Source organism: Protomyctophum parallelum (assembly GCF_964188405.1).
Source record: "Protomyctophum parallelum genome assembly, chromosome: 18".
Classification (NCBI taxonomy): domain Eukaryota; kingdom Metazoa; phylum Chordata; class Actinopteri; order Myctophiformes; family Myctophidae; genus Protomyctophum; species Protomyctophum parallelum.
The window spans coordinates 35,505,759-35,531,986 of record NC_139716.1 but is presented as its reverse complement, the minus strand read 5'-3'; the positions used below and the strand labels follow the sequence as shown (position 1 = coordinate 35,531,986).

The 26,228-nt window shown below is 43.5% G+C and overlaps 1 protein-coding gene across 1 annotated transcript; it reads right to left on the bottom strand.

Moving 5' to 3' along the window:
* Positions 1-1,489: 1,489 nt before the first annotated feature.
* Positions 1,490-25,244, bottom strand: gal3st4 (galactose-3-O-sulfotransferase 4; the record flags this gene model as incomplete). Its single annotated transcript, XM_083789560.1, has 6 exons — positions 24,957-25,244; positions 19,556-19,672; positions 6,952-7,255; positions 4,484-4,771; positions 2,693-2,902; positions 1,490-2,143 (listed from the first exon to the last, which is right to left on the bottom strand). The coding sequence occupies exons 1-6, from the start codon at positions 24,977-24,979 to the stop codon at positions 1,490-1,492; spliced, it is 1,596 nt and encodes a 531-aa protein (XP_083645686.1). The 5' UTR covers positions 24,980-25,244.
* Positions 25,245-26,228: the final 984 nt, after the last annotated feature.

The window sequence follows — 26,228 nt, the reverse complement described above, 5'->3', positions numbered from 1 at the left end:
TAATTGAGGTCATAAAAACTAAAAAAGAAATGAAAATGAATGTCATAAAACCTTTAAGTAAAGAGATATACTACTTTTTTCCACCACTGAACATAACTTAACATGCACACTGCCTGCATTATGAAACTAAATAACTGTTGAGGCGGCTCACTCACTGTGTGTGTGTGTGTGTGTGTGTGTGTGTGTGTGTGTGTGTGTGTGTGTGTGTTTGGAAATAACACGCTCTGAGAATACGTGAGAGTGCTCTGGCAGTGACGTCATGGTAGCAAGCAAGAGTTCAACTTATTTTCAGAACAGCACACCTTGCCTGCGGACTGAGGGGTCTAATCATTAGATTCTAATGCAGTGGTTTTCAACTTTTCCAGGCTACGATGCCCCAAAAGAATCATAATTGAAATGCTCCCCCCCCCCCTGATAAGCACTTGGAATTTAATTTAAGTTGACTCGGTTCCAAAAGATAAATATTGATCTACAAACTCACAAGGCGTGGCAAGGCACTGTGAGCTCTTTTCTTTTTCTCATGTCATCTGGGGACTAAACATAAATAAATAAAATAATAGATGTGGTGATCCCCCTGGGGGTCTCAGAGAACCTCTGCATTAGACAATACATTAGACTAATGTATTGACCCCTATACCTGCCTAATGCCCAGGGTGAAACAATAAACAACCGTTTAGAGGGAGTAGCCTCGTCTAAGTCGTCTTGCCTTGTTTATAGCACTCATAGCTTAGTCTACTCTAGACACACAATTTTCAAAATAGCAACGTGCCGACTGCATTTACCAATGACCAGAAAGCACTCTACTGTAGCACTCAGTGCGTATATTTCCGAAATCCACCCTGAAATATAATACTCCAGCGTGTCAACGCGACCAGGACTTCATCGACGATAGTGATAAAAGACAAAATGACGTTCCAAGTCTTAAGAAAACGAGCAAAAACCGAGCTAGAATGTTTTAAAGTGGAAGTGCAAGAGGACGTTTTTTTTTTCTTCCTTTCCTTCTCTGAGCGAGTCTTTTTTTCTCTCGTAAAAATCCACACCAGGCTCAGCGTCCTGTATCCATTGGTCCAGGAGTTTCAAAGGCGAAAAGGTACTGCAGGTAGATCGGCTGGTAGGCGGGGGCGGAGTGACCGAGGAGTCCACAGGCTCACCCCAAACTAGGGCTGGGCCACATACATATATATACATACATATATATATATATACATGTATATATATATACATGTATGTATATATATATATATATATATATATATATATATATATATATATATATATATACTTTTGTGATATGAGAGTAGATATCGGCTGGGATTTCGGATATTGTAATGTGATATGGTCATGTAGTGTTCTGGGGGACGAACATTCGCTGAAAATAGATTTTTGGAACGAAACGTTTAAGGACATTGATATTATTGTCAAAAAATAATAACAAAAAAGGTTTTTGATTTTGTCCACAATTTAAGCCCAGCCCTACCCCAGACCCACACTATCTCAACCTCGCCACCTTCACCTCCCTCCGTACCAACGTGCGGTTGCTCCTCACCAGCCGGCTGCCGTCCCAGTCCCTCTCCCCCTCCCCCTCCTCTGCTGTCCTGCCACCTCCTCCGACGAATGCCAGCCGTGGTCCTGTCCTGGACGGGTCCTGTCTGACGTACGGCCCAACTCCTCCGGCCGCCATCATCATCCCGTGTCCCTGGTTGGGCGCCGGAGGGCCCGGCGGGGCTTGGGGCGGCGCCGGCGGAGCGGCCCGTGGGAACAGCTTGGCATCCAGCACGTCCTTGTACTGGATCTCGGGCCGGATCATCCGCAGGCAGGCCCGCGTGGTGGCGTTGTCCAGCCCCGGCTGGAGCTCGTAGCCCAGGATCTTCACCAGGCCGCTCTGGAAGGGCCGGATGGCCTTGTCCCGGATGCGGTGGGCCTCCACGGGCCGGCCGCCGTCCCGGAGGCAGACGTGGGCCAGCGCGTCCCGCCGCGACCGGAGCAGCGCCACCTCGTGGTCCATGCGGGCGCGTCCGAAGTGGTCCACCTCCTCCCAGAAGGTCTGGTTGAAGGCCCGGTACAGGTGCCAGTCCAGCGCGTTCCACTCCCGCAGCTTCTCGCGCTGCTCCGCCGTCAGGGACAGGTTGGGCGGAGCCTTGGCCTGCAAGGGGGGGGTATATATATATAGGGTTGCACACAATTCAGTTATAGCAGCAAAGTTAAAGAAACAAAATGAAGTATATTAATTGACAATGTGCTAAAATAAAATAGATCAATTAATTAATTAACAAAAACGGATGGCAGTTGAAGTGATTGAATTAAAAAATGTATAAATTCATAAATCACAGTTAATGTCCAGTAGCAATAATTCAAAACAATAATTTACTGGTTTATGGTCAAAAACTGGCCATTGATTGAATAATTTATTTGACTATCAATAATGTAAAGAAATAGATCAAATAGCCAAATCTAAAATAATCCAAATGATGATCTAACGATCCAAATTATAATCCAAATGATAATCCAATAATACAAATAATGATCCAAATAAAAATTACTTTACAATGGTCAAAACAGGCCATGAGTGAAAACTTTCCATCTACAGGCTTACGTGTTCGGCGATTTTAAATCCTTTTCAGATTAATTGAAATAGAGTTCGATTCGATTATCTCAAATAATGGCGTCTGGACGGTTACGTAATAATGCCCACCTGCGGGCGGCCGCCTCCCACAGCCACGCCGGCGGCCACCGCGGCCGCCTTGCCCACCCAGGAGCCGGCCACGCCCCCCACCACGCCACCACCGCTGGGCTTCTGCTGGCGGGCGTTCAGGCTGAACGACACCACGGCGTCCAGCGGCCAGCAGAGGGCGTGCCTGAGCAGCACCATGGACTGGTCGAAGTACTCGGACACCAGGATGAGCTGGAGACACAGAGAACATGGATCACTGTTGAAAAAACCCATTTAGACCTGAGAACAGATGCTACGAATGCCTTCTAAATATGACAGTTTTCTGAAATCAGTGGTGAATCAAACCTTTTCATGTCAAGGACCCCAAAAATTATATGCAATTGGCTGCCAACCAACCCCATCTCAAAATATGTTGTTTCAGGGAACTCCCAGACGCAAAGATATGCTGTGAAATAATATATATATACTGTAGGGATGGGGAAAAATCTAATTAATCAGAGGCTTAATTAATTAATCTCAATTAATCACATTTTAATCGCATGTCTATATTTGAACCTGAGAACTGTGAGAAGTATTTTTAAATGGATTTTGGTATACTAGTGAATCAATGAATAGTGAATACATACGTTTAAGCAATAAAACATTGTTTTTGTAGTAATAATAGGGGTAATAATTATATCTCAAATTTAATAATTTATATAGAGCTTTTCTGAGTACCCAAAGATTTCAAGGGGGACATGAGAAATCAAAAACAACTTTATTTGGGGAAAAACACTAAGAAATTAAATAAATTAAATAGCTGGGGAAAGCAATATTGAAGGTTTGGATGGTGGGGGCATGTCTCAGAGTTTGGGGAATGCATTCCACAGGGTTGGGGGGGCTTGGTGCAGCAAATATGTGACATGACCATAAGAAAACACCTCTGTGTTTCTGCCGTGGACATACAGTAACAGCCATAACAGATTTTACATTTTAGTTGGCCATAACCGTTTATTTAGAAACCATGTCATCTGGACGGGTCCTTGAACTGCTACTGGGAGTTGGAATAACGTTAGCTCTGATCCATAGTGTTAGAAGGAGGAAAGTAGGCTTTCAACATATTTTTTGTGCTAAAAACAAGGGGCTGCACAGCGTGCACTTCCACGGGTGTGAGGGGAAAGGATCAAATTAAGTACCATAGAACTCCATAGAGTCCTAACTAAGCTATGGACCAGAGCTACTGTTGTTGACGCTAGCTTCCAGGCTAGGCTCGGTGCAACATGTTTCGCATCGAGCCGATACTGGAGGCTTGACGAGGTGCGGTGATATGTGAATTCTTTATTGAATAATTGCACACAACTGTGCTGTAATCCACGCTATCATCGGATAGCCTTTTAAATCCTATTTCCAATCCATGGGGACAAGCAAAGTGATCTCAACAGCTTAGCGCGGCACTCGGTGCTGGACTATGAGCTTGTAGATCTGCTCATTTTCAACAGCAAATTTTAATAATGGTTAAAGTGATTAAACGCTAAAGCGACACAGATGTGTTCCCGTCCTAAAAGCGTTAAGGAGGCCCATTCTACAAATGCCTTCTGAAAATCAATAGTTCTCTTTTTTTGTGCCAAGGACCCCACATCGGAAAATGTTTTACACACAGCAGAAGAGAAGAGTTGTGTACACTAAAGATCAGTTTTTAGAATGTACAAAAAAATAGCAGATGTACAAGCTCGTGGTAACCCGGACTATATGAAAAAGGAAAGTGATGTTGTTGTTTAGACATGGATACAAGTATGTAAATGTCAACGGTCGTTCGTCCGTCGCCAGCCTTACCTTGAAGGCCCGACGGACAGCCGCCTCGCCGCGGCGCGCCAGCCCCAGGGAGAAGTTGGCGTTGTGGTCCATGCCGAAGTCGAACCACAGCAGGTTGCGGGCGTAGTGGTTGTTCCGCAGGCGGGCGTCGTAGTAGCGGCGCGGGTCGTCGGCGAAGTCGCCCAGGCCCCTGGCCTTGCGGAAGGCCGGGGCCACCTCTTTGTAGTAGGCGAAGGAGGACTCGGCCAGGGCCACGGGGTCCCGGATGATGGAGAAGTAGAAGGTGTCCGCCGGCATCACCTTCTCCACCTGCAGGGGAGAGACGGAGAGCGTATACCATGTTCAGATTAGGCCCGTCAACAATTATTACACATGATCGCAATTGTTTTGAGATCATCGCAATTGTTTTTGGCATAATCATCGTCATTAGGGATGTCCCTATCGCGTATTTTTGCTCCGGATCCGATTCCGATCATTTGATTTTTGAGTATCTGCCTATACTATTTTCATAGAACACAATAGTACAATATCCAAAATCAGAGACAATATCCAGTCTATTTATACTAGAAATGTCCCGACCACGTTTTTTTTGCTCCCGATTCGATTCCGATCATTTGAAAATGACGTGATCGGCCCCCGATTTCCGGTCACGTCATCGCATCGGGACAACCCTAGTCATAATCATCGTTTCCATGTTGAGAGATTTCAAACTTTTTCAAAAGTTGTGGAAATAGCAGACCTACAAGCTCAAAGCTTCATATTAGGAGGTGATCATTGTGTAGAGTAGATTTGGCGGAGCACCTAGGTGTCATTTAGCTTGATAAGTGATCACCAAGTGCAAACATTTAACGTGGTAAAAACAAACAAACTGCTATTCTGAGCAGGTACAGAGGGCAGAGGACAGGTTTGCTGTTTTGTTTCCTTTGTTAATGTGTTCCTTTGTTAAAAAAGAAAAGAACCAGAAAAACCTTCAAGAATGGAATGCAGGAATTAACCAACTTTTTCACGTCAAGGACCCTCTGACGTGTATGTATTTGGTGTGGACCGCCATCTACATGTCATCACTGTGCCAGATAGACCCCCCCAGAACAGAATTATTCACATTTTCAATAAAAACTAAAAAGAAAAGTGCTTGTGTATGTGCTTTAGTCTGAATAAATAAGCAACTACATTTTACAAACAAACCCCAAAAAACCCAACCCCACAACTACCTATACTTTGCAAACAACTACTTAAAAAACAACCCAAAGTCGCTTATAATAAGCAGACATGGCAACACTGGTTAAGAGCTTGTGAGTTGCATTCACACAGCGGTATGTATGCTATGACAAGTTAACCACAAGTCCATGCAAATCCACACTATGCAAACTAAGCCAACAGCAAAGACACAAAGCCTACTACTAGTAGCCATTGCATCACAGTAGAACTGATCCTCTTTCTTGTTTATTGCAGTGATTCTCAGACTTGTTCATGTTTCAATTCATGTGTATTTGACTGCGGAACCCCACCTGAGAAGACTTTATGCCAGGGAACCCCAGATCTGTGTTGTTAAAAATATTAACATATTCCCCATTTTATTTTTTATTTAAATAGCATATATATATACAGGTTTTAAAGTGGTTAACCTGATTTTGATGCCATGTTATTATTAACATATTTAGCTGGGGACCCCTGAAACCCCCTCAAGAACCCCTGGGGGTTCTCAGACCCCACTTTGAGAACCACTGGTTTATTGATGAAGAAAAACAATATGAAAGCTAAGATGTGGGGTTGGGACAAAAAAAGAAGAACAAAAAAGCCCTTTTTTTGTTTCTGATTGAACCAATATTTTAACCACATATAAACAATTAAGGGCCATAAAACAACATACAAGTTAGGCATTTTAGCAGATGCTATTTATGCATAACTTACAGTAAAGAAAGGTAAATACAAACATCAAACGCAGAGGGACAATGTAGTGCCGCAGTAATCTAGGATCATAGATAAACCAAGAACCTCTAGCATCAGTCTAAGAAGCAATATAATATCAACAAATTATAATCTGCACATTGAAACTATAGAATGCCAGGTAAACAAATTAACCTGGCATCTGTCTAAATAACATGCTATCTAAATTACATTTTAACCTTTGCACTGCATAGTCATCACATAGTGAAAAGCAATTAGAGGGAAGCAAGTAACCAACCCATAGGGAGAACCTGAGAAATCTGAGTGAACGGTTTGTTGCAGAAAATGAGTCCCATAGGGCCCTATTTTCGTCAGTGCTAAAACCCTTATCCCCCAACGCCTTTGCCTTTTTTTTTTTTTTTTTTTTTACTATTTTGAAATACATTAAAATTGTTCAACTAGCCGATCTACATCAACATGCTGTGAGCCGATTTGAACTATTCAAAAATGTTTTTCAAAATAGTAAAACAGGCAAAGAGGTTGAGGGATAAGGGGTTTAGCACTGACGGAAATAGGGCCCCTAGTCAAGAAGAGTGTCTCACCTCAGGCTTGTTGAAGCGCATGTGGTTCCCCATCAGGTGGAACTCCACGGCGCGAGGCCCCCGGTAGCCCTTGACTCGGTGGGCGTTAAAGGGCAGCGGGTAGCCCAGCTGGTAGCCCACGGGCAGCGCAAAGCGGAGCTCGCGCTCCTCGCCGAAGCGGTACAGCATGTTGAGCACGGTGCTGCTGGCCGTCTTGTGGGTCTTCAGGAACATGACGTGGGTGTGCGGCCGGCAGGAGCCCAGCGACGCGCCCTGCGCGTCGGGGGACGAGGAGAAGAGGGCCCCCCGCGCCGGCTGGACGCTGCTGGAGATACGAAGACGAGAGACAGAGAGGGTCAGTTTAGCCGCTTAAACTCATTAAGACCTGATGCCGATTCTACACATGCCTTCTAAATCAGTAGTACAAGCTCGCAGCTTGGCACTAAGCTTTTTTTAATATAATTAAAAAGGTTTTTAGATTCTGTGAGTGTTTGTTGAGTAACAGGGGACTCCCCGTCTCTCCAGCCCTTACTAGGCAGAAAATACATTTTCAGGCGGGTTGCCTAATTCATCCAATCGTGATAGAGTACGAACAATATATATATATATATATATATATATATATATATATATATATATATATATAATTATTCCTTTCCTGTACGAGTTCTCTCTCCTGATTGGACCTGAAAATGTGTTTTCTGTTTGTTAAAAGAGCTGGAGAGACCCCTGTTACTGAACAAACACTCTACAGTGATGATTACTATTATAGAGCTGTTTAACGCTCATTTAAATCTTTAACAACAAATAAATATCACTTCCACTACATTTATGCCCTACTTTGTAATAAGTTCTGGATCGCAGCATTAATGCAGGGGATTTGTACTGTGTATGAAACTCAGTGGAGTGGATTAATAGTCTAACAGCATGCCATCTCCTAACCATGCAGTGAGTTAGGAGGCATGTTATCCCCTGCTGTTCTTCCCAATTGATCTGAAGACACTGTAAATCTAAGGAAAACTATTCTATTCTATACTTTCATTACACTACAGTTTTACTTTAGGTTTATTACACTTTACAGGGTACAATAATTGTACAAATATTAGTACAATAATTACTAGTCTACATTTCACAAATTAAAGCTATACATATTCCTTGAAGTTTTATCATCCTACACAGGATTCAAACTTGTGTCTCTCCATGGGAGAACAAAGATCTACCTGTCATCCAAGCGAGACACTGAGCTACATATAGACTACAAAATAGTGCTGTGTAGTTCCTGTTGTTTTGAGAGCCTTGAACTCGATAAGAGGCTTGCTATAATACAGTAAGGTTTTATTCCGAAAACACGTTCCACTCATGCTGCCCAAGGGAGAGAGAGACAGCCAGTGTGAGGCATGTTTGTTACCACGTTGCTCATTTCTAACCTAGTTTTGTTTTCAGAGACATCATCCTCAATGAGATTCAAAACGGAGTAGCTCTGCAATTAAAATCTGGTGTGTTTGGAGGAATGTGCACAGCTATGGGAATCAAACAGGTGAATGAAATCACGATTATTCATAAGAGTCTATGTCATCACGCAGTACGTTCTTGTTTGTCAGAAAGTAAATAAGATTGGCTTTTTAGGGACTTTTCATATACGCTGTCAATTTCCGTGTCATCTACCGTTACGTCTATATTAAGACCACGGATATACTCTAAAAGTGTGGAAAACGCATTTCACCACATCTTTAACCCATTTAGGCCTTAAAGAAATGAATTTTTTCTGAAATACCTATGTCTCTAGGCCTATATCACTCAATATTTCATGTCAAGGACCCCCAAAAATGATCTGAAATTGGCCTCCGACCCCCATCTGAAAATATGTCGTTCCAGGGACCTCCCCAGAAGCAAAGATTTTAGTTAAAAACGTTTGTTCTGAAAAACAATATTCCAAATTTGAGGCACATTTTCACGATTTAAAAAAAATAGCAGACCTACAAGCTTGTAGCGCGCCACTCGGTGGTGCGCTATGAGCTTGTAGATCTGCTATTTTTCAATAGCTAAATTATAACATGTTTAAAACACCAAAAGGGGTTCCCGCCCAAAACGGGTTAAAACCAGGCTGTGGACCACCCCCACAGACACACGCAGAGATTACAACAGTGCACTGGTTTGCCCTCAACGTGTTCTTGTCTCGTTATCGCATAACAACACAGCCAACAAGACTCCTATGAGATCTACACACTGCAACAGAACGATATGGCTGCAGGGTGGGCGGTGGGCGCCGCTGTAAACAGTAACATTACATTAGCACACATCTTATCACGCCAACGCTGTTATTCTCACATCAAAGCACCGCCAGAGGAATGAAGTGTAACCAGCAATACCATAATGCAGAAAAACAGTAACATTTGAAGTACAAATGCACTTGACATCGACAATAGTGAAAGTATACTCATTATGCAGAATATCTCATTACACGGGGCGGCTGTGGATCAGGAGGTAGAGCAGGTCGTCCAATGATCCATGGGTCGGCGGTTCGAATCCCGGCTCCTCCTGTCTACATGTCGAAGTGTCCTTGGGCAAGACAATGAACCCCAAATTGCTCCTGATGTGCTGGTTGGTACCTTGCATGGCTTCCGCCGCAATCGGTGTATGAATGTGTGGGTGAATGTAATGCACAATCTATGTAAAGCGCCTTGGATAAAGGCGCTATATAAATGCACCATTTACACAAGTTTTTCTTTTTGTTGTCAAAACTGTTGTCAAGCTCACAAGGTGTCATGGTGTGTGCTTGTAGATCAGCTATTTTCAACATATTATGAAATACTGCTTAAGTGGTGAATTTATATGTAAAGAAATCTAAATATGTAAAGTAGGGGTGTACTTATTATGACCGATATCCAATCTCCGATTATTTGCAGGGTCATATCTGCCGATACCGATTCCGACCGTTTCCGATATTATACAGAGGACCACAACTGAAACAAGCCTAGGCCCTAGGGGCTTGGCCCAAAGCCTGTTAATAAAGTATTCAATCAATCAATAAATAGCATACACTCTTTTCCAAGTGTCCGTTTTCACAACTGAATGAATGCTGAATGAGAGGAGTACACAAATTGTATGATTAAATAATCTGTATTATTTTGAGACCGATCAGATATAGATATGTCATTTTTATGGCCGATATGGCCTATTCCGATTAAGCTACCGATTAATCATGCATCCCTAATGTAAAGTCATAGTCAACTTGCCTTGCAAGTAGACAATTTGCCTTTGAGGTGTAGCGGAGGAAGTCTAAACTGTTGAAAAATGGACATGACTCGGGTAAAGTAAAAGTACCTCAAAATTGTACAGTACTTGAGTAAATGTATTTAGTCAATACTACAGTATATCCACCACTGCCCAATGCCCATGCAAGACCTGCACAGCTGCAGAATGCTGCAGGGGTGCAACGAAAACAATAACATTAGGAGGAGAGGAGAGATGAGAGGAGGCGAGAGGAGATGAATGGAGAGGAGGAGAGAAGAGAGGAATGGCGAGGAGAGGAATGGATGGGAGAGGAGCACCCGGAGAGGAAGCAGCCAGTATGCGCCAGTGATTACTTATTATGGTCATTCAAGTAGTTCAGATAAAGATAAAGCCAGAGGCAGATTGAAAATTGTTAGCAGACAAGCCAGTGCACACCGACTGCACTCCAACAAGCTCGTGAAATCCCTTGTCTCCACAATGGTGAAACATGCATGGAACTGCATGCTAAGCACCAAAACATCAAGACGTCTTTTTCAGCAGGTGAAACGTGCATTTTAGGAAACGAGAGACTGAAGATGAGAGGAGAAACGTTTATGAGTTACGATGACTCATTTTCAATCTCATCTTCATAAAACTGAAATCTAATCTACAAGCTAACAACGAGACGTGTGAGCCATCTGCTGTTCTCTCCATTTCTGAACCATTTTCAAAGTGAAAGTTAAAGTGGTTAAGTGGCCCAGGGGGTTTTGTGAATATTAACACCAGAGGGATGTGAGCATAACTCCAGTCATACGCGATCAATGGTGCCAGGTGGAAACTTTTTATGTCCAAAACCATTTACAGTTAAAAAAAATAATGAAAATAGCAGATCTACAAGCTCACGGCACATCACATCGCCACATGTTGTGAGCTTGTAGATCCCATTGTATGATGAGGTAGGATATTCATTTGAGGTTTCTGCACAACGGCAACAATAGCATGTGAAGAATGATAGCCAAGACTCACGTTCTGTCCATTGAGGACATTCTTGTTTCAGCTTCAAGCCTTCCTCTGCATAATTGTATATATTAAACCAATGAAAAGTATTAACAAGAGCTTTCACTGTTTCTGGTCTAAAGGCTCATTCATAGTCTGGATTTTCGGTGGTGAGGTGACCACCGCTCCGGTGGTGAGCTGACCACCGGAGCTGAAATAACGTTGAGCCGTGGCGAGTAAAAACAGAGTGAAGGGCTGGAGCGGTGGTTTGCTCTTCACCGCGGCTCGTGACGTCATGTTGTAGTTCTCACCACCGAAAATACAGACTATGAATAATAATAATGAATACTACGTCTGACAGCAACCATATGTTTAGCTACATATAAGAAGCAGCACTCTCAAACTCTGCGTCGCGTCCAGACACGCGGCAGGCAGAGCTTACCGAGCAACCCCTGGAAGGGTAAATATTCATGCTTCAATTTACATCTCGCTGTTGTCAGGCAGAAACCTTGTGAGTCCAAAACCGTCCCTTTTATCATCATCATTATTATTATATAAAATAAAAAAAACATTATTTTGAGCTTGTTCGCCATTTTCACTACTTTTATTTTCAATTTTCACTACTTTTGTGCGACTTTCTTGTATGATGAAGGAGGGCGTTAATTTACAGAAAAGAAACATGATTAACTAGAAAAAGTGCCCTTCTGGGCACAGGTCTCCACCAGGTTATCCACAGATCCGTGCAGTTAGAGGTAAAAACACTTTTCGGCCAGTTATAGCGCCACCTTGAGGTTGAGTTGAAATTGTTCATGTGGCATTTTGTCCTCGGCCTAGTGGGAATGTGGGTGCACAATTTCACGGAAATCACGCGATGTTTTCATGATTTGCAGCATTTTGTTTGAAACTGAGCACTCCTGTGAACTTTGGAAGCCAATCTTAACCAATCAGGATGGAGTGTGAGAAATCTGAAAGACCGGTTTGGTTGAATGGCTCTAGAGAGACTGTGTACCAATTTGCGTGATGTGTGGACAAAATCTGTAGGTGTGCTGTGCAAAAACTTGTTTTGCACAAAGCGGCCTCCTGGTGGCGCTATAACAGGCCGTTCTGGAAGGTTTGGGGCAGAGGTTCATCGTTGGCATCCAGGGAGTGTGTGTGCAAAATGTGGCATCGACCGGGTTAACGGTGGCCGAGATTAGCTGCTAACGGACGGACACACACACGGACGGACACGCGGACGGACGGAGTGCAAAACATACTCTCTCCCCATGCCTTCGGCCTGGTGGAGACAAAAAGTGGAAACATGGAGATATAAGGTTTCGGTCCCCCCTTTCTGCCCTGACAGCCTAGCTGAGTGCAACACTTCTCCCAAGTTGAGGAGGAGATAATGGGGCTCTCTGCTACCCATAATGCATCTGTGTTGGTGCTCGCTCTCAGCTTCCAGTGGAACTCGCTTTTGACTATTTTAATAAGGGTTGTAAGGATCACCCAAATCTATCCCACCGTCAAAATCACAAATAATAAACAGCAGGGGTGATGTAAATGGAGGATTATCCTTACAGCCTTATCTCGGGTGCGATGCGCAGCTTCAAACAAGTTCCTAAAGTTAAGTACTGCGACAATTACTCTTACTGATATACTTGTGGGATCGTTTATATGCCCATTTCTGCTTTTCTTTTACTGTATGCAGCCAGACAGGCAGGCAGGCAGTCTCTGACTGACTGATGTCTGGTGTGTATGGAATAAAAAGCTAAATTAAATCTTGTGACAAAAGTTTTGATGACATTTAGGTATTGTCATGTTGCTGCTATTCTACATAGGCAACCAGTTGAAGAAATCACAGATTGAGGCTTTAACCTTTGCTTTTATAAGATTTCTGAGACCATTCATGTTTTATGGAAGATGCTTCTGAATATGGCATTATATTGCTGGTTTGACCACTTAAAATATTCTTTAATCTAAACATAACTAATGACCGAAAATCTCGATATCTCTATACCGAGTACTAGTATAAATCAGGCATAATTCCAAACCGCCAAACCCTTAAACCTCTAAAGGCCTATTCATAGCCTGGATTATCGGTGGTGAGGTGACCACGTAATAACGTGGACCGGTGGTAAGTAAAAACAGAGTGCTGGGTGGTTTGCTCTTCACCGCGGCTCAGTGACGTCATGTTGTAGTTCGGTGGTCACCTCACCACCGAAAATATTAGACTATGAATAACGCTTAAAACCCTACAACCCCAACCCCGGGCTGGGCTGGTAATCCAGTCCGTCCGACGGTCTTTACTGCATGTCAACCCCCCCCCCATCTCTCTCCTCATTTCCTGTCAGCCTACTGTCTGTCCCCCATAGATATATATATATAAAATAAAGGTGAAAGCCATAAAAAAAATACAACCCCAACCATGTTTCTTGCGAGGAACAGAAATGTAGACAGTAATGGGTTTCTCACACACACACGACCTGCAAGGAAAGGTCCCAGGTCCACTAATTATATTTCCTCGTGTGTGTGTGTGTGTGTGAGTGACTCTGAGTGAGTGAGTGAGTGAGTGAGTGAGAGCAAAGCTCTGCACAAAGGAAGAGGAACGCAGACAAGGAGACCAGGCCATTCGTCCATTCAGTGATTCTCAAACACTTTTAATTCACGGACCCAGAGTTTGATATGCAGTAGAGTAGACCACGGACACGTTAACCGCGGAGAATTGAAATCCTGAAATAAGCTTCGCTTCACTAACCTTTGAAGAATCACCCAAGCGCTAATGTAAGTCCGCCATTGCCCCTCGTTGACTTTGCATTGCGCCTCAATTTCCCCATCAGCCTTAGGAAGCCAGTGTGGCTGATCTTTATCTATCCTACTGTGTCCGATGGACACAATGTATCTCTTAAAAGTCTTCATGAACAGCAAAATTAACAACGAAAACAAAAGGAATGTCGTGATCAGCAGTCAAACTGCTTAACATCTCTTGGATGGAGGAGGAGTTACAGACCCGTAATAGGGTCCATTTAGACCCTTGGTGGTCCCCAGAACATATGTTGATAACCACCAGTGAATGAGCTCTTTTGTGGGGACAAGAGAGCGAGACACTCACACTCACACTCACACTCACACTCACACTCACACTCACACACACACAAGAACGCAGGCATACAGGTCAACCAGGCTATTAGTTTGCTATGGCAATAGTCTGCAATGCTCTGTGGTTCTGCCTCATTAGGTCTGTGGCCACACACCCATCTGTCTGTCTGTCTGTCTGTTGTTCTATATTCCTTATGCTATTGAGATTACAATTCCTTTTTCAAGAGAGAAAGTCTGACTGACTAAGCACATCAGAAATTCCTCAACAGAAGTGATACCGCCAACAATGAGTCATAGTGTCAGGCCACTTGATGCTGCTTCCTTTCTATTTTCTTTAATTTCATTTAATTTCATTTTCGCTCTCTTTCATTTGTCTGGTATACATGTGGCTTCATTGCCTCACAGCTGTGGACAAGGGCTTATAAATGCATTCTTCTGTCATTACTGCCATCTGTCCAGCCATGCATAATAAGGATCAAGCGATCGCAGTGGACAGTGCATGCACTTAAGCACTGTGTACTTATTTCACTTTAAAACATTCCTGCGGTCATTTTCAGGTCTGCTCAGGCTTTTGTGTGCACCTGACAGTTTTCAATTGCTTGATTCAATATTTAGATATTTTATATTCATTACATCAGACACGCCCCGTTCACATATAAACCCATTGTAAACATGACCAGATTAATTGAAAACACATGTCCCTGGCTGCTTCTGGTGACTGATGTTGTCCTTTTAATGTAATGTGGGAGTTTTTTTTTCCTGAGCGGCGCTATCCCCTCCTATATTCAGCTATTAGTGTAGATTTTCGTCTTACACAAACATTAAATTCCCATTGACAATGAATGGAGAATTTACGTCATAGTGTCTGAGCAAATCGGCTTGGTGTCTATTTTATGTCATGATGATCTCACTTATCTATATCTCACATCACACAGGTGTGATTTTTCATTATAAACGTACAAACAAAGTAATTGAAAAGACATACACCCCTCACACATTAAAAGGACAATATCACTCACCAGTTCAGAACCAAGCACAGGAATTTCCAATGAATCCAACATGTTTAAAATTGAGTTTGAATACCTATAGGCTACTTTGACTGAAACAATAAGGTTGAGTACTTTGAAAACCACTGGCCATACGTATTTCACAACATCAGTACCCAGAGGGCAATAGCAAAACATACTGTAGCACACTCAAGCAATATCGGGTTCATTGAAAAGAGTGACTTTGCAAAACATTCCCAGTGTATAAACAATATGCGAGGGAAGGGCTTCCAAACTGGCACAAAACCATGAACAAAATGTGTTCATGGTTATTTCCATTGTGGTCACGCACGCACAACATACACAGTATATTCATTATTAATATACTTTTTACTATTGTATTATAAACAGGGTGAAATGGTTCATTTGGGAATTTTATTTTGAAGTTTCAGCCTGAAACGCTGGCTCTGAGTTTCTAAACCAATCAAGAGTGTCGCGTCCCTGGCCTGGGCCATGGCTCAATGGTCCAGGCACCTTGGCTGGTAATCCAGTGTGGCAGTGTGCCGCAGGCTCGACTCCCGATCCCGACGGCCTTTACTGCATGTCTCCCCCCCTCAAGCCCCCCCCCACCCCCCAATCTCTCTCCCCATTTCCTGTCAGCCTACTGCTAGTCTCGCATAGCCAGACAACTATTCCACAATCTCCGAATGCTATATAGTCTGGGACTATAGCCCCCATGAGCTGAGTAACGGAAGCTGTCATTTCCGTTCACGAAAATATATATTTTTTATTTCCTTTTCTGCTAAGCAACAAGCTATATATGCTTAGATGTTTTCTATTTATATTTGGATAAATGTGCGCGACTGTAAAGACGAAACGGAAGTGGCGAGGAGGCTCCACTTCGGCTTTATCGCATACTCATGAGACCTCTTCCGGTAACGCGAGACTAGCCTACTGCCTGTCCCTCCATAACAAATATAAAATAAAGGCGAAAGCCACAAAAATAAACATTTAAAAAAAAGTGTTGCATCCCTTCAGGCGATGGGACGGTAGCTCTGCTACACGCACGCCCACGTACGCATGGAGTTTGTTTGTTTACAAGTCAGACAGTCGGCCAGCTCTGCCAGTGTACTGCTATGTGGCTTATTTCTACCCTATAATGTTTTCAGATACATATTTTAGCGTGATGATTAAGTTTAAACAAGTCGATACTGTCTGGATGTCATTTTGAATGAGATCATCAGCAGTGTTTGGACGGACGCGCAGAGATGGGAATAATACAGTGGAATGAAATCAAGATGAATTAATATGTATGTGAGCCTCGACACGTCATCACGCAGTACGTTTAAAGGAAGAAATTAAAATTAGATTTTATGGACTTTTGATATGAAAATACACAAAATGGAAATGTTCCAAATTTTTTTAGACCCATTGTTAGGTATGCCCATATGATGAGCACGGAAATGGTCTAAGAGTGTGATTAATGTATTTTTCATTTCACTAGGTCTTTAAATTACCTATGAGCATTAGTGAGATACGATGATATCAAGCTAAGGTTGTAAATGAGTGAAGTGCTACTGCTCCTTTAAAGCCTGGTCATAAAGCCAACTATAATGTTGTATAATCCTGCGCTACATCATAAACCATCCAGACCTCTCAGGTCACCTGGGAAATGTCTTGCTTTCTGTCCCTGAAACCAAACATTATGCTCCACACACATCTGGAACAAACAGATACTGCAGGTCTGCTGCTGCAAAATCAATCAAATCAATCTGCTAAATCAAATCAAACACCTTCCTGTTGTACAGGTTTTTTAATCATTAATTGCAATCATCACACTGGTCCAGCCTGTTCAGCCTGTCCTGTCAAGACTGGAAGCACGCTACACAGAAATGGCCTGTCTGCAGTTTGCTTATCTATTTAAAAAAAGCAGCGGAGCTCTACAAGCTCACAACGCTTCTCATCAAGATTCAAGACACGTTGTGTTGTGAGCTTGTAGGTCTGCTATTTTCACCATTTAAAAAAGAATCACACCCGTGTGAACTGAGTGTTGCAACTCCCCTCTCCCGCCTCCTCTCCTCTCTCTCATTAGCAGGCAACAGTGCAGCACTAATACTACGTATCTCTCTCTCTCTGGCACAACAGCGCCCCTACTGGTACGGTAGTCATACTGGTGCTCATGAACCAACACATACATAGGCACACACACAGGTGAACACGGACATTTCTGTTCCTTGGAGTGGTTGCACCACTAAAAATCGCTATTGTTTCCACTGTATTGATGACATTTTATGTGGCAAGCCTTGCCTTCTGTTATTCTTTGCTAAGACATTTAGAAGACATTTTTTAATCAGCCTTGGGTCTAAATGGGTTAAAGAAGCTCTTTTCATTTGTGTCTCTAGTCTCCCTCTGTTTCTCCCTCCCCATCTCTCTCGAGTCCCTTCCTGGACATCTGTAGTCTACGCTCCGCTGGGCACTGACCCTTCCTGTATGTCTATTTGTGTGACTCTGTGGCTTATTGTATACAAACAGGAAATTAAAAATAGGCCTATAAATATGCATCAGTGCATGCTGAAGATGAAGTGCTTTCAGTCGTAGCATCGACATTAAAGCAACGGGTCAGCAAAATATGACTGAGAGGGATTATTACTATGCACATCATTTCCACAGATCCCTCAACAAAACTCGGAGTGAGGTGACCGGTTGGGTTCAAAGATGTTTGAAAGTTAATTTGGGACTTTCATTGATCCTGCCATGTGATATTACCTGGGGAACACCGATTCTGTCTGGTATTCAACCATTAAAAATGTCTGATTTCCAGAAAAAAACGTTTGTCAAGTTTGATTAAAAAATGCTCGCTTTAAAATAGCCTATATATATATATATATTCAAAGATTTGCACAAACACAAACAATCTACAAGCCCATAGCACGCATCTCTCTAAAAATCACGCAAATTCTCGCCCGGTTTAATGTGCTAAATTCGGCCTTGGAAACTGGCAGAAAACAAAGGGATACAGAAATAGCAAGGCCCCATAGAAACCTTAGGAAGTTGTTTGATGATTCAATGCATTTTCACAGATTATTTAGCTTTCAAAGAGATGTTCTTTGATACATATGTTGTCTAGGGGTTTGAATCCATCGCGGTGCATTCGGCTTTGTTTTTGTGTCTATACGAACACAGATGGCCCGTGTTCGGGGAACGGAAGCCGGGCGGGGAGGGTGATAATTATCACTGTACGGAGTCCAGTGACAACACCCCCCCTGCCTATCGAAGGGGAGTGTTGGGCGGGAGGAGTAGGACAAGGCTCTATGTCCTCCCGGTGGGGGCTCCTCACTGGTAGGTGAGTCAGTGGGATACAACAACAGCGACAACACACAGCAATGTGTGTGGGGAGGAATGAATTGGCATAACGACGCTAAAAATAAAAAAGAAAGAAATCACACCCGTGTGAAGAGTGGTGCAATTCCGTGTGGGGGCCCCCGGAAGTTCCAGACCCACAGGAACGGCCCAGGGTGCCGGGCCTATTTTTGTGCTCGGACACAGCCAGGGACACACATAGCCGTCTATAGCAGTGGTTCTCAAAGTGGGGTCTGAGGACCCCCAGGGGTCCTTGAAGGAGGGGGTCCCCAGCTACATCATAGTTAGGAACCAAATGGACCCTTATGGGACTGTAACTCAGAGTGTACAAATCTCTCAGAGTTAAATTAACATTGATTTTACAATATAAATTGGGGGTCCCAGAGATAGAAACACCATTAAATGGGGGTCCGTAGACTAATGCATGTCAAACTGGGGGTCCTAAATTAAATGGGTTGAGAATCACCTGGAGCCGTACAAATCTTCTCTCATGGGGGGTCTCCGGCATATCTTTTCAAATGGGGGTCCACAGGCTAATTAGTGTCAATTTGGGGGTCCTTGACATGAAAAAGTTTGGGAACCACTGGTCTATTAGACTGGAACTCAACTACCGTATATGCTTTCTATGGCATAGGCAGCTCCCGGCAGGATCCGCAGGGAGAAACTACACCCGACTGCAGGACATGAGACTAATTAATTAGAGTGACAGAGAGAGAGAGGAGTGTGCGTGTGTATTTGCGTGCGTGTGTGTGTACGTCAATTTACCAAAGGTGCAGACGATCAGAAATCAGCAGAGAGTGAGCGACGTTTGCGCTACTGTATGCCGAATTGAAATGGACTCTGCCCCAGACTTTTTTTTCCTCCCTGGAAATAAAAACGTCTGGGTTTCCAAGGCTACTTGAGTGGTTGCACCAACAACAAAAAAAAACGTTTACACTTTTTTTGGGGGAAAAAAGTGGTTGAGAACCACTGGAATAGACGACCCCACATCTGACCTTTTGTTGAAGATGAGGCCCAGGAGCTGCCCGGCGAAGGCGATGACCACGAACACCAGCAGAGCCTTCCAGAGCCACAGCGGACCGAATCGACCGCACGCCAGCCACCGCATCCTCCTGATCACACACACACACACAGTCACACACACACACACACACAATTTATTTACGTGACTACGTCTATTAGAGCGTCGCAGTCCCGCCCCCTTACATGACGATGACTGGCCCAGGAAATAATTCCCATATGTATTTTCCCCATAGAGATTTCAAAAAGTATTTATTCAAAGTAAGTCTCAAACAAAGGCAACTCGGATTGTCACAAATCATGACAACAAAACACAATATTTTGGGCCGAACAAATAATTAGAAAGAAAGGGCAGGGTAAAACACTTTCGTTGTTTATCGGAGAGGTGGGTGAAGACAAACAGACAGGCCTGCCAGAGTGTAGGAGGACAGCCAGACGGTGAGAGACAGTATGAGTCATAGAAGCACAGATCAGTGCAGTATGGTATGATTGGTATCCCATTCTCAGGGTATTATCTGCTGAAAGTCTTTCTCTCATCCAGAACAGCCTCTATGGGCTGACTCCTGTTTTAGTGCATAGAGGGGGCCTCTCTACTACGCACTAACAGTCATAAAAAACAGTCCGCCGCATGTTTCCACTGCTAAAACGAATTCTGTTTTCTGTATAAGGCAAGGGATTCTCGAACGTTTTACATTTTATCCCCATAACTCTTGAGACTGTACTAATTGAACCAAATGGACTCGAGAGGAACCATTTGGTTCCATGAGTATTGAGTAGGCTACACTCTCAAGAGTTACAGACCCATAAAGGGTCCATTTGGAACCTCCTCACCCCATTACCAACTCGCCCCGGGCATACAGCCGGCAGAACTGCTCAGCCTGGTATTCCTAAAGTAACCTAAGTAAAGTATGCTTAAACGGTTAAACCTAACCTTATTCCTAACCTGTTCATTTACATTCTGTTTATGAAGCACCTTTCGGAACAAGAAGTTGCAACACTGAAAGCATCATTGCATCAAAATGAAAACAGAACAGCAGTAAAATAGGGGCAAACATTCACAGAAAATAGCTGATCTACAAGCTCACAATGCATCACGTTTAGTTTAGTTTAGTTTAGTTGTGACACACAGGCTAGTAAGCTTGTAGATATGCCTATTAAAATTCTAAAGCATCAAAAGTAGCAGGGCCAGGGCCGTGGCTCGGCGGTCTGGGCACCTTGGCTGGTAATCCAGTCTGGCAGTGTGCCGCGGGTTCGACTCCCGATCCCGACAGGCTTTACTGCGTGTCACACACCCATCTCTCTCCCCATTTCCTGTCAGTCTACTGTCTATCCCTCCATAAAATAAATATATATATAAAATAAAGGCGAAAGCCACAAAAAAAACATTAAAAAAAAAGTAGTAGATCCGCAAGACCAAAACGTGTCGCTTTGCGCCACGTTTTGAGCTTGCTGATCTGCTACTTTTGTGTGAAGCTGTAGTGTAGTATGATGAAGTAAAGAGGCGTTCATTAACAAAAACAGCAGCAACGATAAGAGTTTGAAGTGGTTACAAAATAAAACAAAAAACTCGATAAAACGGGCATTAAAAACTGCACCGAAGACGAACACATCTGTGCACAAAAGCATCAACTGGCGGTGACTGCGCTTCTATTTTATATTGCAAGGGGAATGTGGTTCCATAGAGTAGAGTGGAGGGAGGCTGCACTGCAACTGTGAGCCTTGATTTTTGGGACAGTTACACAGTTTAGCAGCCAGGCCTTGGTCAGCTGTCCTGATAGATCGATCTCACATTGTCCTGATGGCTCAATAATTTAGACACTGTACACTACAGTATATAATGTAACTTTGGGTCCAGCCCGTGCAGTGCTTTATATTTGATTACAAACTAGAAAAAGTGCCCCTCGGGGCACAGGTCTCCCCCAGGCCAGGTCAGGTTGTGGCCTCCTGGTGGCGCTATAACAGGCCGTTCTTTTAGATTTGGGGCAGAGGTTAATCGTTGGCATCCAGGGAGTGTGTGTGCAAAATTTGACTTCGACCGGGTTAACGGTGCCGGAGATTAGCTGGTGACGGACGGAAGGATGGAGCACTCCTGCTCTTAGCTGAATCTTGTATCTTCTTTGCGCGACTGTCTGGATGCAGGTTAAGTCAAACTAACGGGATGTCAGACTAATGTGCAGCCACCGTGTGAAACGACCAGGAATCGAACTTGGGTTTTCCGTGTGGAAAGTCAAAATCTTAGCCAGTAGCCTAAAGGAGAAAATTCCCCTTTAGGATAGGGAAGAAGATATTCAGGTTTTTAGCTATCAGGCCAAGGCTCTCTGAGCCAGTATGGCACAAGAGATTTATTTATGCTTTGCTGTTGTATAACTGGAGCTTGTGAGGAAATGCGCAACAAGAGGAAGTGGTCAGAACAAGTGTCTGCATCTGTATGAAACAATTTCAAAGTCTAGACTGCAGCAGCAAGAGAGACAGAGTTGTTCCGCTGTGGGAAAGTGCACAGTAATTGTGCTCTGAGAGAGTAGAGCTGTCAGTCACGATCATGGCATTTTGTCATGACGATTAAATTGTCACTCAAATAATTGGCAATTCGTGTTTTTGATCATATGCAAAACATAAAATAACTGATTATCCCACATTATATTACGATTAGGCAATTATGTAAAAATAACAAATAACCAAATACACAGTTATACTTGTTCTCTCTCAGAGTCCAATGAACACTCAAGCACAGACAAACACAGCACCTGTTCAAATCAAAGAGGAATATACCGGGAGATGTCTTGGATATCCAATAACTAATAATTCATTTATCCATCAGGAACAACACATGAAGCAATCATATGCTTCCTCACGCTTTAGGCCTTTCCACTCAACGTCGGAAACAACATAAAAAAAAATCCATTTTCACATGTGGCTCTATACCATCTTATTTGATTTGCATAATTATGGAGATTTATTTTATTTTCCTTCAAATTGTGGCCTCTCGGAAATATTGGGGTGTGTGCACTGCTGTTTGGGTGGGTGGGGGGGGGGGGGTTAACAAACTATAAAGCAGCACGTGCTGTTGACAATATATCTCTTGTCGGGTGGAAACCTTATGTCCAAAACTGTTACTTTTCAGGATTCAAATTCAAAATGATCAAAAGTAGCAGATCTACAAGCTCAAAACGTGTTGCTTCACAGTTCACTCCGCGTTTCAAGCATGCTACTTTTGATGCTTTTGTGTGATGTTGTAGTTCGATCAAGTAGTGCGTTACTTTACAAAAAAAACACAAAAAGTTAAAATAAGGAGATAAGCGGTTTCTGCCCGATCCCAACAGCATCGATACAAAGTGTATTAAAAGCTGCAATCTGGAATAAAACATTATTTTAACCAGGATTTTGAACGGTATGTTACAGACATCACCCCCCAGGTTGGGTAACCACTAAGGGTATGCAACGCAAGCAAGAAGCGGTCCTCGACGCAAGTAGAGAAAAGTACCCCTGGCGTCCTTTGGCAGCAGAGAGCAAGAAGGCTTTTCCTCCTCTGCTCGACCAGACACTTCCGCCGACACATTGAGTTGTAAACGAAAACATGATCGGCATGGATAGATCACATTGAAAGTTAAACAGGACAACATGCCATCATCGTTCGAAGCACAGCTTTGCAAACTTGGTCAGTGATTATCAGGCCTGGACTGACCAATTGACAAGTGGGGGATGATGTCTCCTGTGAGGTTCAGACACTGGCCTAAGACATTATATTTCCAGCTTTATAAAGTGAGACAACAAACAGCCTTATCAAACCTGCTCAGTTGCAGAGTAGATACAGCCTCTAGTTTATACTATAAACACCCGGCCAGGGTGCAAGAGAGCCTTTTACTAGACCACAGTGTGTTTTCACTGTGTTCCTTTACAAGGTGAGAGAACACCTTTAACAACTCTCACAACCACAGCCATGTTGTTAGAACAGTGGGTTTTCAACCTGTGGGTTGGACTCCCAGGGGGGGGGGGGGGGTCCCCCACATGATTTAGTTTTGGGCATTGTGAGTGAGCTTGTAGATCTGCTATTTTCAGTTGTCACAATATTTATCTGTTCAACAAAATGTAATGCTTCAACTCCTAGGCCTACAATTCCAAGTGCTTATCATGGTGGGGTGTCCCCAGTAAACATATTATTTTGGGGGGGGTTTGGCCTGAAAATGTTGAGAACCACCGATTCAGAATATGAAACGGTATTGTTCTGTATCCAACATTAATGAATAAATAGGTTCACTGCAATTAAATAATATAACAATGTATCGGCCAAATAAATAAGTAATGAGATATTTAAGACAAAACAAAAATATGAATATGATATCTGATTGTGTGTTTGTCTCTGCCATGGTCTGCAAGTGGAAGAGCTCTATAGGGTATGGTGGTGGGCGTGTACCTAAAGTCAGACAGACAGAACAATGCCACTGTCATCAGTATCCTATGTCCCAAGAAATGTCTATTAAATTATTTTAGAATGTGCAGACTTCTATCCTGAACATAAAACCTGGGTTTTAAGTTTAAAAAACAACAATAACACCACGTGGTATGAAGCAGAACCATTCACTGCATAAATCCAGTTTCACTTATGTGCCAGCTTCCATGTGTGCCTCCTATACAGTATATCAGGCCTATACAACGAAAAAGCTCAAAAACATAATTGCCTATAATACAGTCCGCATTATAATGAGGTGGACGTGCGTGCGTGCATTCAAGAGAGAAACTACATCATCCATATCCACCCATCCGTGCATAAAGCTGCAGGTCCCACCGGCCACCATCACCCCTATCCCATCCATCCTCTCTCCCCGGGCCCCTCTCATATAGAGCTGACAAAGCAGCCGATATGCCGACTGCAATGAGTTTCAATGTACACCATTAGGCGATGGCATGCTTCGCGGATGGACATTGTATCAATGTAGCCTAGTTGAATAATGAAAGGTGTTTATGTTAAATTCAACGGTCAACCCGTTCCCTTCTCTCTCCCTCTCGCCGTTTCTTTGACAAGCCATGCGTCGCCTATCAATTCACCTCACAGTCCGTCCGTCTCTCAAACGCTTGGTTTTGAGCTCCTCGCTACCGGTGTGGCTGCCTGGTTGGAGCGGCTCGCACCATAGACTGACGGCCAAAACGAAATATAAATCGTGTCTAAAAAAACAAATAAAACGACCTCTCCACACACACAGACACAAACAACTCCAGGTCTTTCGTCCGCCACGCTCCAATCTGAATCTCGGTCTGCAAAAAAGAAACCCCCCCGCCCCCCCCCCCCCCCCACACACACACACACACTCACACACACACACACACACACAGTCGGCTACGGTACCGACTCCACTCGGATCGGCACAACCCGTCCTTTACCTCGCCCTCCGTCTGAACACCATAGCGGCGGCGGTGCTCGTGCTGGTGGATGAACCGTTCCGGTGGTGACGGCGGTGCGGGTGATTGTGCTGTTCTCCTGCGGCTGCTGCAGCTGCTTGTGTCGGCGACGGAGGCACCGACCAGCCCGGTGCATCTCGAACCGGTGGAAACGCGGTTGATTCAAGCTCCGACCGGCGGCTGGGCGGTACAAATCATTCACATATCAAGCCATCTGTGTTTTTTTTAATGTCGTTTTTAATCTTTTTTATTTATTTTAAGAAAAGGTCGTTGTTTTGTTATTTCGTCTGATTAATAATCGATGAAAAGTCCTTTATGTTTTTGGTCTTGTCTAGGTAAATATTAGAATGAGCTATATCAGTCTCCAGCTCTCTCTGCTCTGCGCGCTTCTTTGCGAACTGCCTCACTCCTGACAGTCCTGCGTGGGGAATATTGCAATAGCAGATTGGAACGCCGAGGAGAGCAGCGTTGCCAGATTTTGGGAGATAAGCAAACAGGTCTAGGAAAACAAGACCAAAATAATCTGGTAATGGGGTCCGGCACAAAACAGGTTCAGATATTGGGATTATTAAAGACAAATAGCCAGGGATGTGCTAGTGGTGCTATGTTGCGCGCACGTACACACGCTCACGAGTGATCACCGATTGAAATAACCTCTTTAATTTAGGCCTATTTATTATCACACAATATACTACACAATATATCAAATGTATTCTATTTACTTTATTTTTGTGTTTTAGGGCTCCCCTATGGGAGGCATCCTTTGGTTAGATATAGCATTGGTTAGACATAAGGTTGGTGAGGGGTGCGTTAAAACGTCCAAATGCTTGATTCTTGATTGGTCAATCAGAATTCAGCAGTGTGTTATTTCTTGATAACATTATCCCTTACATAAGGGGTGCACTTCCACCCTCCGTTCAATACAGGTCACTGAATTGCAGCAGTGAATGAGGTGTCTACCTTTCTATGTCTATATTCAAAACCAGGGTGGTACCTACCCTGGAATAGCCCTACCAACAGCTCACTCCTGCAAATATAGCCTAGGCAGGCATAATATTAATTTGGGACTCCTTGACAGGAAAATGTTTGAGAACATTGCTGGTATAAACAACATTTAGGAAGCAAGCCCAGATAAACAATTACACTCTCGAAACAATCCCCCAAAAACGCAACCCACAATACCAATATATAACTAGAAGAAACAAAGAAGCTAAAAGTTGCTTATAATAAGCAGGTATGGCAACACTGGGAGAG